Source organism: Tasmannia lanceolata, unplaced genomic scaffold (genome assembly GCF_043159265.1).
Source record: "Tasmannia lanceolata isolate RefF3 unplaced genomic scaffold, GAP_Taslan_0.1 ptg000023l, whole genome shotgun sequence".
In the NCBI taxonomy this organism is placed as follows: domain Eukaryota; kingdom Viridiplantae; phylum Streptophyta; class Magnoliopsida; order Canellales; family Winteraceae; genus Tasmannia; species Tasmannia lanceolata.
In genome coordinates this window covers 696,714-710,085 of record NW_027518700.1, presented here as the reverse complement: position 1 = coordinate 710,085, position 13,372 = coordinate 696,714, and the positions used below count along the sequence as shown (strand labels likewise).

The 13,372-nt window shown below is 37.9% G+C and overlaps 1 protein-coding gene across 1 annotated transcript; it reads right to left on the bottom strand.

Annotated features, from left to right (window-relative positions):
- LOC143856117 (COP9 signalosome complex subunit 6a-like) lies at positions 1–12,897 on the bottom strand. The gene is made up of 9 exons (XM_077366196.1): positions 12,524–12,897; positions 12,256–12,344; positions 11,048–11,141; positions 4,505–4,566; positions 4,336–4,414; positions 4,116–4,208; positions 1,842–1,942; positions 646–701; positions 1–343 (listed from the first exon to the last, which is right to left on the bottom strand). Exons 1-9 carry the CDS (start codon positions 12,771–12,773, stop codon positions 262–264), a joined length of 906 nt encoding a protein of 301 aa, XP_077222311.1. The 5' UTR covers positions 12,774–12,897; the 3' UTR covers positions 1–261.
- Positions 12,898–13,372: the final 475 nt, after the last annotated feature.

Sequence of the window (13,372 nt, the reverse complement as noted above, 5' to 3'; positions counted from 1 at the left end):
GACAATAACACCTCCCTGAGATGGATGGAACTGATGAAATAAATGTAGACCATATAACAAATCCCTAAGCTGCACAAATGTCACACATCAAGATATGCAGCCTTGAACATTGGATATAAGATAAATAAAAAGAGAAAATAGAGAACCCCTCTCTTTGCTAATTAAATTTTCATTGGGCATGGCTCCCAAAAATCTACATGCTAAAAAGGCATCTGCTGCATGAAGAATTGGAACCAATTCCATCTGAACAAAAACTGTGGGTCAAATAAAGGCGGTCCGACCTCCCCTTCTACTCTGTTTGTCATATGCAATGTTGAATTTGTCGACCAGCTCATTCATCTTACTGCAAAAATTAAAAGACGTTTTGTCACACTTGCAAAAAACTGAAAATGAATCAGTAATTTCACCTTTCAGGAAAAAAAATCAGTAATTTCTAAGAAATCACTTCCAAAATAACCGAAAGAACATCAATCGCCCACAGAGCTGTAGCAGTTGTGTCTCACTGCTTGGTTTTTCTTTTGAGAGGTAAAGAAAACTTTGCCATGACGGCACTTGGGCCCAGAATTACAGGTTTCAAACTCCCAAATAAATTTCTTATAAAACAAATCAATGTTAGAAGGTGATGGGAGAGTGAGCCTTTTATACCTTGAGCAGTTGGTGAACATAGCAAGGTAAGTCATAAGGAGTGTATCATTGTACTCCTACAAAAGAAACATGGAATCAGACTGTCAATGGATTATATGACGAAGCACTGGTGTTATATAGTTTATCATATGAACAAGAACTTGTCAGAAGATCCATTTTCAAAAAAAGATTTGTCAGATACAATTGCATCAGTTTTATAGCAAGTTTTTTCCACTTTTACGTTGTAAAGAGTTTCTACTTTTTAACACATTTCCAGTCAAGCGAAACAAGGTTACATTATATAGACCAAGATCACCAAACATAGAAGTAAAACATGCTCAACAGAACACTCAGAGTTAGAAAAGGAAAAGGACGTACAAAAAGAGGGTCATATTTATATGATTCCCCGTTTCTGGAGAAAGCACTGTGCCAATTTAATGAAATAAGCTAAATTTATAAAAATAGAAAATGAAATAAATAAGAATCAAATCTTTTACAAGTCTAATGATTTGTACGGAAAAACAAACCAGCCTGATTGCATTCCCATAGGCTCCGTTTCTTTTGTCGTAAATTTTGTTTTATGTTCATTTTTACAACAATTTTATGTCCATTTGATTTAGCACCGTGAAGAAAAGAAGAGAGAAATAGACGAAAGGGGATAGAAGAAGAAGAAGAGAATAGAAGGAGAATAATAGAAGAAGAATAGGGGTAGAAGAAGAAGAATAAGAAGAGACGAAGAGACGAAATTAAGGGAGAAGAGAAGAATATGGGAAGAGGAGAAGAAGAAGAAAACAGTAGAGGGGAGAATCAATCTTTATTAATCATCAAAAGTTAACAATAAAGCTGTAAAGAGGCCTATATATAGGCAAATAAGCAACTTAAGAAATAGAAACCTTCTAAAATAAGAATTCCCTAAAAGACTAAACTTCCTAATTCTAAATAACATAGAAAATAAAATCCTAGAAACTAATAACATGGAAATAAAAATACTAGAAACTAAATAATACGAAAATAAATCCTAATATCTGCATCACCATTTTTACGTTGAAAGGAACGGAGCCTTAGAGGAGCCCACCCAAAGAACAGAAACAGTTAGACACCCTTTTGGTGGGCCTTCTTGTATGGAGCGAATGAGAGGGCATCTTTGTGTGTTTTCAGTGACTTAACTCACACCATAGGATTCCCCTTACCATAATCATGAATTAAATATTACTTACCATTAAGAAATCATCTTGAAATTTCACTGATTCTATTGCAGGCAATCTTCTCAAAAGACTCGAAGTTTGCCTTAGTAATGAGTTCTCACAAGGAATTTCACCTGCATGTTTGAACAATTGACGAGAATTTGTATAGAAATTAGTCAGGTTATGGAAGTGCTTTTAAGATAAAAAAAGAAAGCAGGAGTGCACCTCTTTATTTATATTTTTGAAGCATGAATCGAAGCTTTATTAAAACCATGGGAGAGAAACCTCAACTGAGATGGTCATGGAAAAACAAGTAGAAACAGACTAATATAAGTTTGAAACATATTAGCCCTAGTCCCTCTAAAGGAATGTAATCAAGCACAACTAGGAAAGCTCTAGATAGCCCTAATCTTCTGAAGGGATTTTTTTTTTTTTTTTTTGAATGGCAATCCTCTAAAGGAATGCAATCACACACAGCTAGGAAAGCTTTAGATACTTACTGTGGGACACGGTAAACCTCATTCACATTATTTTCATGGAGTGATAGAGGTTAAGGATTTCAGTCCATCAGTCTACTTGTAGCTTATACAATATTATTGTTAAACTCCTACCTTCCACATTACAAAGGGGTTCTGGAAGTCTCAAATCCCATTTCCAGTACATCATTCCAGTGGAAGCAGATATAGAAGCAAGCTATGGGCAGTGTTGCCATAAATTAACTTATTTTTTCTATCATTTTCAGGTGCAATATCCCATTCCTGGCTGGAACATAATCATAGAATCTCTTAGAAAAAGATGAAGCTGAAACCCTTGTCCTCAAGAATATTCTCTCCGATATTCAAATGAGATTGTATCATTTAGATATAAAAGGTTCTGGGTATGAAGCAATCATTCATGCTGAACTATCTGGGTTACAAATCTATTTGGATTCAACAGAAGTACAGATTCAGTAAGTGAAACCCCAGATATAAATCCAACCAAGGTAGAGTAAGTGAAACACCCAGGCATTATATTCAATGACGGTAGATTAAGATGTATCTATTACATCTTGTTTAGTGATTACATTGTGTGTCTTTCTCTTTCAGTTCATGTGGAAGCAACATTTTTTTTTTTGAAAATGATTGTGGAAGCAACGTATCTGCTAGAAATAATCTATTCAGAAGGCTCTTAATTTTGCAATAAGGTGCTTTCTTTACTTCTGGATTTGGATTGAAATAAATTCGAACCTTCGTATCATTTAGAAAAACGCTACTTACCTCACATTAAAAAGGTTAGAGTCACAAGGATGTAAATTTTCAAAATGTCGGCATTAATACTTGTGACTTTCTTATCGACCTTCTGAGAATTACTGAAGACTAATGTTTAGAAAGATAATACAATTTAATAATACTGATTCATATTAATAAACCACTGGGTACAGCCAAACCCCATTACTCACCCACCAAAAGAGCAAAAATACTCGCATTCATAGAAAATTGGAGGAAGGTTTGGGATTCTCTTGAAGTGGACACATGGAGAGAGGTTCTTAGATTATTAATTATTTACTCATTGTGATATGGTTTTTTGGAAAGTGGAAAAGTTGAATATGGCCATGTACTTTGTCAGTAAAAGCTTCTCCATCCATATCAATTATCTCTGAAATGCATACTTAGGGAGCTCGTGTATTGAGGCGAGCAAATACATTGTCCCCTTTCTCATCACATAATTGGGGCGGCTTTAAGCTCATTGTTTTCAACAGCAGAATGATTGGGTTTCTTGAAACTTTTTAAGCTGGAAATCAAGTGGCATCGATTTCTCCTCCCCCAATAATTAACGATAAATATTTTATGAGGATATCTTAGAATAAGCAAGGAATTTAAAGTGCATATTGAGGTAGTAAGAGCTGGTAAAAGCATCCAGCTTAAGAGGTAATCCAAGAAAAAGAATGATGGTACATATGGAGGAGGAAGGTTACAAGCTTTTGAAAAGGTGTTGTGATGAAAGGGTTGCTTCGTAAGTTGGAAGAGATATATACCCAAAGGAAGAAGAGTTAAGCATGATTTATATATTGAACAACTTGGCCCCTCATTTAAGAGGTAATCCAAGAAAAAGAATGATGGTACATATGGAGGAGGAAGGTTACAAGCTTTTGCAGAGGTGTTGTGATGAAAGGGTTGCTTCGTAAGTTGGAAGAGATATATACCCAAAGGAAGAAGAGTTGAGCATGATTTATATATTGGACAACTTGGCCCCTCATTTATGTATTTCTCACAGTTTTTTTCAATAAACTGTCATTTTAAAAAAGAAATTAACGGTCAGCAGGCTTACCTCTTTGCATAGCAAGAAGATAATGGTGAAGTATCCTGATTCTGCTGTTCAGCATTTTGATGGCGCTATGTATGCCCGTAAGATGCGCAGCCACTGCATTCAGAACCCATGTTTTATCCCTTTCAGTTTATCAATACATAAGGGGTTAAAATACAAAAAAAGGGAAAGAAATTTTAGAAAAGAATGTGACAGGAAAAGACACTGAAACCATAAACCTCACATTGAGTAGCAGCAGAGCCTCCGTCCGATGGTTTAAGGTGGGCTACGTGATCGACTGAGATACGTTCTGCCTCTACAGTCTTCAGAGGAACATCGAATTAATTTTTAATAGTCTTATTCTGTGATATTGAAGTGAAATATGAAATGCAGAGGAAACAAATAGGACAAACCTCAATAGTGTAGTTTGATCTAACAAAAATTAGCTGGGGAATCCCGTCTATCACGTGCAACTCTTGAGTTGTAAAGATACATTTCCATTACAGTAAAAAGGCTATTTGTTAGTATTAGTCACAAAAGAATCCATAATATGAGTAATAAGAATTTTGCAAGGAAATGACAAATCTTTGCAGCAGCATCTAGTGTGCCAAGATCAAGTTTAATATATATATATATATATATATATATATATATATATATATATATATATATATATATATATATATTGTTAGAGAAAAGTGTTCCTGCGCAGCTGCGCAGGGAGTTACCTGCGCATTAGTGGCTTAAAAAGCCACTGATTGGTCGCTTTTTGTGGACCCCGCAAAGATGGACCCGCCATACGAACCAATCGGTGGCTTTTTAAGCCACTAATGTGCAAGTAACTCCCTGCGCAGCTGCGCAGGAACACTTCTCTCATATTGTTAAAGTATAAAAGATAAATAACGCCTTTCTCCAACTGCTTAAGCTATTGGAGAAGTTGGTAAGTTAACTTGGTATCAGAGCCAAAGGTCTCGAGTTCAAACCTCCCGGATAGCAAAAATCCACATGCGATGGTCGGTCCAAAGTGGGACCACATGTGCCATGTGTTTGCCAAGTGGGACACACGTGCGGGGGAGTGTTAAAGTATAAAAGATAAATAACGCCTTTCTCCAACAGCTTAAGCTATTGGAGAAGTTGGTAAGTTAACACACACACACACACACACACACACATATATATATATATATATATATATATATATATATATAGAGAGAGAGAGAGAGAGAACTGTTGGTGAGCTTAAGCGCACCATTTTTTTGGTGCGCTTAAGTTGTTATAACGCCTCCCATTCGTTTAAATGTTTGCGTCCCACTGGGTCCCGCTTAAGCGCACCAATAGGAGGCGTTATAACAACTTAAGCGCACTAAAAAAATGGATATATATATATATATATATATATATATATATATATATATTTTAATGGCATCAAGTTTAATACTATAAAGCCATCTAGACCAATGTTTCAGAATGCGGATGCAGGTCAAACATGGCCCGAAGAAAATTCTAGTCAACTCGGCACAACGTGGCCGAGTACTCGGTTAACGCGGCTAAGTACTTGGTTGACGCGGTCATAACTCGGGAGAGTCAAAGTAGTTTTATTGACTTTGTAAGGCAAAACGCGGAACGCGGCCAAGGAAAAGGGGAGTCAGCTCGGGGGAGTCCACGATGATGGGAGGGACCTTTGAAACTATGATCTAAAGTCCTCAATACTCCATAAAACAAAGCAGATTGCATCATCCTAGAGACAACGACAAAAGAAGGTTTTCTATTTATTTGCAGATGACATAGTATTAATCGACGAAACCAAAGCAGGAGTAAATGCTAAGTTAGAGTTATGGAACTACTTTGGAATCCAAAGTTTTAGACTGAGTAGGACTAAGACAGAGTATATTGAGTGCAACTTTAGTAATGTAAGGAGACAGGACAAGGATGTTGTAAATATGACTAGACAGGAGGTACCTAAGAGGGATATCTTTCACTATCTAGGTTCAATTCTACATAAGGAAGGAGAGATTGAAGAGGATGTTAACCATAGAATAAGAGCAGGTTGGTTTAAGTGGAAGCTTGCCTCAGGAGTTCTGTGTGACCATAAAATCCCTACCAAGTTGAAGGGAAAGTTTATAAGACAATTGTGAGGCCAGCCATGTTGTACGGCTCAGAATGTTGGGCCACCAACAAGCAACATGTGCATAAGATGAGTGTAGTGGAGATGTGAATGCTTCGATGGATGTGCGGCCACACAAGGTTAGATAGAATTAAAAATGAAAACATTCGTAAAAAAAAGGTAAGGGTGGCACCAATTGAGGAGAAGATGAGAGAGCACCACTTAAGATGGTTTGGACATGTCCAACGTAGGCCTTTGGATGCTCCAGTGAGAAGAGGCGACTCGTGCCAAATTGATGGAATAAAAAGAGGTAGGGGCAGACCGAAAAAAGCTTGGGTAGAAGCAGTGAGGAAAGACTTGATAGCTAGGAACATAGCAGAGAACATGACCTTGGATAGGATAGAATGGAAGAAAATGATCCACGTAGAAGAACCCACCTAGAGCCAGGATTAGAGCCGGGTAGATTCCTTTCACCTTCTTCATGAAATTTTTCTAAAGGATTCATTTAGCCGACCCCAACTAGTTTGGGACAAAGGCTTTGTTGAGTTGAGTTGAGTTGAGGTGTGGCTCATCAAATCAGAAAGCCTTGAAGCCTTTTATTCTAATAATTTCTTACAGAGCTAGAAGAGTTGAACAAGTATGCCTCTTCTTTGAGTTTGGCAAACCTATATCTCAAACTATGAGAGAAAGATACTTGTAGAGGCCCAATGTATCATGCCCACATGAAATAACATTGATAATCATATAGGATACTTCATGGATACTTTCCTGTTTGTCAAAACAAGTATTATGTTAAAACATATGTCTCTCTCTTCGAATGAACTATCTTGGACATTGCATGTTAGTGTTGCATATTTGCAACTACAACTTTGAAGTATGTGAGCCCCATAGATATTATTTTTAGAATTATTATTAATTTCATCTTTTAAGCTAAATCTAGCAAATCTGTATGATATTTTATTTATGCATTTCTTGTGTCATATCTCATGGAATGGGATACAGATGCAGTAAAACTTCGCAGGCAGATTTTCATCACATGAAAGGGATTGATCGCAGCCCATACTTTGACCCAGGATTGGGGCCAAAGTGTGAGCTAAAAGGGGTGGAAAAACCACTGTTCATGACTTAGGATTGAAGCCTAGCTCTGACACAGATGGGGCCACTTCAATGTAGAACAATTTGTCACAGATGAGGTCTATCCTTCACAAGAATCAAGAAAGAGTCACTAAAGTCACTTAAGTGAATTAGAATAAAAGAGGGCCCACTACACTCTCATGACATTATTCATGTCACTATTCGCATCACTGTTCATGACAGTATTCACGCCACTATTCACGGGATTAGAGTTTGGGATTGAAGTTGATTTATTTATATTTAAAGTCAACTTTTATTCTAACCACCTATTTACATTGTGACCCATCAAAATGGATGGTTTGGATCATCCTATGGTGTGGGCAGTACAGTCCATTTTCAAAAATAGGGGGTGAATTTATCACTGCACTATATATATATATATATATATATATATATATATATATATATATATATATATATATATATATATAGGGAATTGCTAGCCTGCATTGCAAAAGGCATTTCACGGCTGGTCTGTCGCATATCAGACCAGCCACCTCGTGAATGGAGACAAAAGCCGTTGTCTCCATTCACAAGGTGGCTGGTCTGACATGCGGCAGACCAGCAGCGAAATGCCTTTTGCAATGGACCCGCGAAATGCCTTTTGTGTGAAAGGAGCTTTAGTCGTTCCATATAAAATTTCAACCATCTTTTTTTGGGCTCCTAAAATTATTGCAGGTTATATTATTGTTCGTGGGTTTCTTTATTAATGAAAGTTCCACTCTTTAAGACCTTTTGCTTCAACTCTCTGCAAGGTTCACTAAAGCACTTATCTAAGGCTGTAATCACCTATATCTAACATGTTGGGCATCGATTATCAATTATCTACGGTTAATAGTTAGGTAAGGTAAGTTGCTGTGATTTTTTATTTTTTTTGTTTGCAGTAATTTATTCTTAGAAATTAGAATTTAAAAACATTGTTAGAAAAGGAATCCAAAAGCTACCCAACGAATTTTGAAATTTATTTTGGTAAAAAAAAATGATCGTAATTTGGTATCAAATTGTCAATCGTAGATTTGTTCTATATTATAAGGTATTAGAGCATCGTCGTAGATTTGTTTTAAGAGAATAAATCTAGTCAAGAATCTACAGGGAACAAAAACATTTAAGAAAATAAGGGGTTAATACGACATAAAGCAAAAAGACAGAACCAAAGGATGAACAAGCTGAGAGAGCAGTTTGCACGATCTAACAACATTTTCGTTCAATTTTTGTGCAACCAAGCCACAAAGCATGCTCTAGATTTACAAAAAAAAAATGACAACACCTGATTGTTTGCCAGGCGTATATGATGAAGTATCCTATGAGAATTTGACTAAGAATTCCATGACGTATGTGACTTTTGTCTAATACCATGAACTAATCCAAGAAAAGATGTGTTCATAGATAGTGGAATCAGTGATGAGAAAATTGGGTCAAAGGGAAACCCGTCAAAAGAAATTGTGCCAAGAAAACTGAAGTAAACGACGTTGGAGTGGATCAATTGACAAATATATGACCGATTGATGAAGGAGTAGGTCGATTAATTGGACAAGATGAGCATCGATGTTTCACTTGCCGTCCATCAAATCTTCCATGAGTTTATTTATACTATTCCTGGTGATATATCACCAGGGTTACCACCAAAGAATTATCTCTCTCCGTGATGGCTCACTTGTGTTGGCGCCCCGGCACTTTCCGTGGCATATGGGCGCAAGGCCATGGAACCGCGGATGATTGCTTGTGGTGACCCTGTTGGGTGGCATTGATGGTCGGTTGCAAAGAACATGCACGATTGCTCATGTAGGCCGGGTTGTAGCTCCTTTTTTTTTCTTTTTCTTTTTTTTTCTTCTTTTTTTTTTTTTTTTTTTTTTTTTTTTTGGGGGGGGGGGGGGGGGGCGGGCACGAATGCTAGGTTGCGAAGACCATGGGCGCAAAGCCATGGCACCGCCGATGATGGCTCGCTCGTGTTGGCGCCCGGCACATTCCATGGCATCGAAGGTCGGTTTCAAAGACAGACGTGTGCAAGGCCAGGGCACCGCAGATGATTGCTCGTGTTGGCCCCGTTGGGTGGCATTGATCGTTGGTTGGAGAGAACATGTGTGATTTCTCGTGTCGGCCGGGTTGGTGCCCCGTCCCCGTCGGGTGTCACGGATGCTCGGTTGCAAAGACCATGGGCGCAAAGCCATGGCACTGCGGATGATGGCTCACTCGTGTTGGTGCCCCGGCACTTTCCGTCGCATTGATGGTCGGTTGCGAAGACAAACGGGCGCGAGGCCAGGGCATCGCAGATGATTGCTCGTGTTGGTGAATATGTAATTAAGGTTTGTTATCTTTAAAAAAAAAAGTATTATCTCTCTAGCATCTTGTTTGGAAAACTAATGAGGTCCTGAGGTGTATAGATCGATGTCAAAATGTTTTCATTGACAAGCAGATACCTTTAGAAGAGGACAACTTGGACTCGAGGTCGAGTTCTTTTCACGAAGGAGTGACTAATTAGAACAACTTCACAGCCATATTTAATCACATGAAGGAGATTGATCGCAATCTAGATACCCAAACTTTGACATAAGATTACAGACAAAGCATGAGCCAAAGAAGGGCTGAAAAATTAATTGTTCGTGACACGGGATTGGAGCTCACTTCTAAAATAGATGGGCCCACTTTAATGTAAGATAGTTCGACACAAATGGGACTCATCATTCACAAGAATCAAGAAAAAGTCACTTAAGTTAATTATAATAAAGGAGGGTCCACTGCGCTCCCCGTGACACTATCCATGTCACTATTCATGTCATTGCTCATAACTTCTTTTTTTTTTTGTTCACGGCATTATTCACGACACTATTCACGGGGGCTAGAGTTTGGGACTGAAGTTTTTCTATTTAAAGTCAAATAGTTATAACTACATGCACCACATTTCGCATGCAATTCATATAAATATAATTTTTTTTTAAATGATCATATAAATATAATTATGTAGAGAAAACGGTTCCTACACATATGTGTAGAGAGTTCTCTACACACTAGCTTAAAATACAGTGGGGGCCCACATTGTTTGGGTGATCCAAGCCATCCATTTTAAAGGCCCTCACATAGATAGGGTGTCTACAAAAAATCAGATCCATAGGATCATCCCAACCCTACGATTTGTGGAGGTAAAATGGATGTCTTTAAACCTTCACAAATTAGTCCATTTTTTGCCTCCACAGTTCGAATGGTTAGGATGATCCTACGGATCTAATTTTTTGTGGACACCCTATCTATGTGAGGGCCTTAAAAATGAATGGTTTGGATCACCCAAATAATGTGGCCCCCACTATATTTTAAACTAGTGTGTAGATAACTTATCTACACATATGTGTAGGAACCGTTTTCTCAATTATGTAATACATACTGGTATAGTATACCATTATCACACTTACGATTTTGGTTTATGTATTTCGGTCGTTTCGGTTTCGGTGATGATGGAAATGAAAAAAAACGGTCATTTCGTGTGTTTCGGTGGAAATTTAAAACCATCCCCTTTCGTTACACAGAGAAAAGTAGGCAACTTAAAATATCATCCTTACACACATTCTCCACATATTACAGCATAGTGCAATAGCATTGATAATAGGAAGTTATGATCTATAACTGTACAAGTGAATAAACAATGAGTTCAATATTACAATTATCATGGTACCTTGACAAGGGGAAGGCTAGATGGAAATCAAATACAAAGAAAGAGTACATATACCACTTTCATAGATGGTCACTGGAAGATCCTTTTGTGCATGGTTGATTGCAGGATTAAGAAGAACATACACTGGACTTTCATTGATATCCATCAACTACTCCAAGAAAAGATGCTTTTGTCAGTCAGATGGTAGAACAAATGTCACTCTGCATTAAAACATTCTACTCACAGCAAAGGCTATCTTTGCATATGTAAGACACCTCATAGGACAATATTTCAATAAAGCTACGAAAGCACATAAAACTTGCATTAGTTACCAGAAATGATTACAGCAATGTGAAAGATTAGCAAGATGTGAAAGTTAGAGGATTCGGTTGCAACCAGATGGTATGGGATTGCTTCTTGGGCATTTCTTTTCATGATCATCATAGACGGAGCGATGGATTCCACAGCTTTTGTGCAAGGAATTGCTAATTTCTAGTGATTATGTAATGCGAGCCTCTAGATGTACGAAAGGTCATCTGTATAGGAAAATCATGGCGTAATTGACCCTCCAACATGAAACTAAGGGGGTATCGTTATCCCATGCCGTTGTGTGTCTTATGGCAGTCTAAGTTTGAGAGTCAACTGGATCCACTTTCTAAGATCATTCTATAATGTGCCAAGCCCAGACTTTCCCCTGTCTTTAAGTAACATCTACACGTCAGAGCCTCCAGTGCAGTTACTGACTTTAAAAGAAAATATTCTTATTGATTGAGAACCGCTTAACAAAGAGTATTCCCATGTGGTTGAGTGGTATGCATAATTTGAATGAAAACTGATATCATTAAAAAAAATAAGGGGTAGTATATTGGATTATAGATAAGGAAAATTTTAAAGGGTGGTATATTGGATGATTGATAAGAAAAAATTTAATATAGTAACGCTACTGTTATTGAAAGAAAGTGGCATTGAGACAGATAAAGGTAGGTCAGAGAAAAAAAAATGTAAGAATCACTCTTTTTACTAATTGGTCTTAATATTGTCTCTATAACAAATAGAAATGAGAAAGTTAGGGTTCATAGCATGAATTTAATGCCATAATCCACCTTGGCTGCATGCCATTAAAAAAACCACCTTGGTGACCTTTGTAGGATAAACTAGTAGTGAATCGCAGAAATTTATGATGAAATAGAGAATTTCCAATTCCATGTGTAATAAAAGTAGCAATCTGATGAGAAAACTGTAGTGAATACTTATATTCTAAAAGAGAGAGATGCAGAACTTACAGCTTTATGAATCTGCATATCTGATTCCTGAGCATCGCTTCCCGTCGAATACCAGCCAAGTATATAAAAGTTTGGGAAAACCTTCTTATCTAATTCATGTAAAAAGAAAACAAAAGAGGAGAAAATAAAACCCTAAAAAGAAGAAGCGAGATGAAAGGCCAGAAACCCTTGTAATTAAATTCGTGCAAAACAAGCCCTTCAGTAATGAGTTTCAAAACCCTAGCGAAAACTTGAAAAATGAAGTTTCGAATATTATTATGGTGCTTACAAAGGTCTTGTTTTTTGTCGAGGAAAGCACGGTCGAGGGAATCTGAGGCAGGGTCGAAGAGGAGCTCGAAGCTGTTGAAGATCTCGACCGTACGTCCTCTCTGGATCCCGATCACGCACCCGAAAACCCTAGGACTTGATTCCCCGTTGGAAATTTCATGGGCCTGCTGGGACTTGACTCGTGTGTGATGGTCGGATATGTTGACGATCACCAGAGGGTGCAGCTTGAACGTCAGCCTACTGCTGCTCATTCTGACCGCCTTTGCTAATTCTTCTTCTTCTTCTTCTTCTTCTTCCACACACACACAAACAGAGAGAGAGAGAGAGAGAGAGGTAGCTGCTTTTCTCCTCTCCGTCTTAGCTTAAATTTTACACAAGCCTCCCTCTGTTGCACAAAAATAAATAGGGATAATTACATTTACACCCCCTCTAGTTTCTGACACATCCACTTCCGCCCCTATAGTTTAAAACGTGACAAATACACCCCTGTAGTTTCAATTTATTTAAGGTTTGCCCCCTCAGCTGAAGGTTCGTCCATAGATTGAAGGGTTAGGATGATCCGATGGAGCTGAATTTTTGGGCACACCCTATCTATGTCAGGACCCATCAAATGAACGCTTTGGATCATCCAAATAATGTGGGCCCATACCCGAATCCAAAGCGTTTGGTAGTGTTTGGATTCGGGTATGGGCCCACATTATTTGGATGATCCAAAGCGTTCATTTGATGGGTCCTGACATAGATAGGGTGTGCCCAAAAAATCAGCTTCATCGGATCATCCTAACCCTTCAATCTATTGACGAACCTTCAGCTGAGGGGGCAAACCTTAAACAAATTGAAACTACATGGG

Bases quoted from the DNA above. Each gene is read 5' to 3' on its own strand.
- LOC143856117 (XM_077366196.1), bottom strand. From the start codon at position 12,773: ATGAGCAGCAGTAGGCTGACGTTCAAGCTGCACCCTCTGGTGATCGTC. The intron at 1,943-4,115 runs GTAAGCCTGCTG...TCAAACATGCAG, and splicing joins TCTTCTTGCTATGCAAAGAG to GTGAAATTCCTTGTGAGAAC. The intron at 344-645 runs GTATAAAAGGCT...TAATTTTTGCAG, and splicing joins ATGTTCACCAACTGCTCAAG to TAAGATGAATGAGCTGGTCG.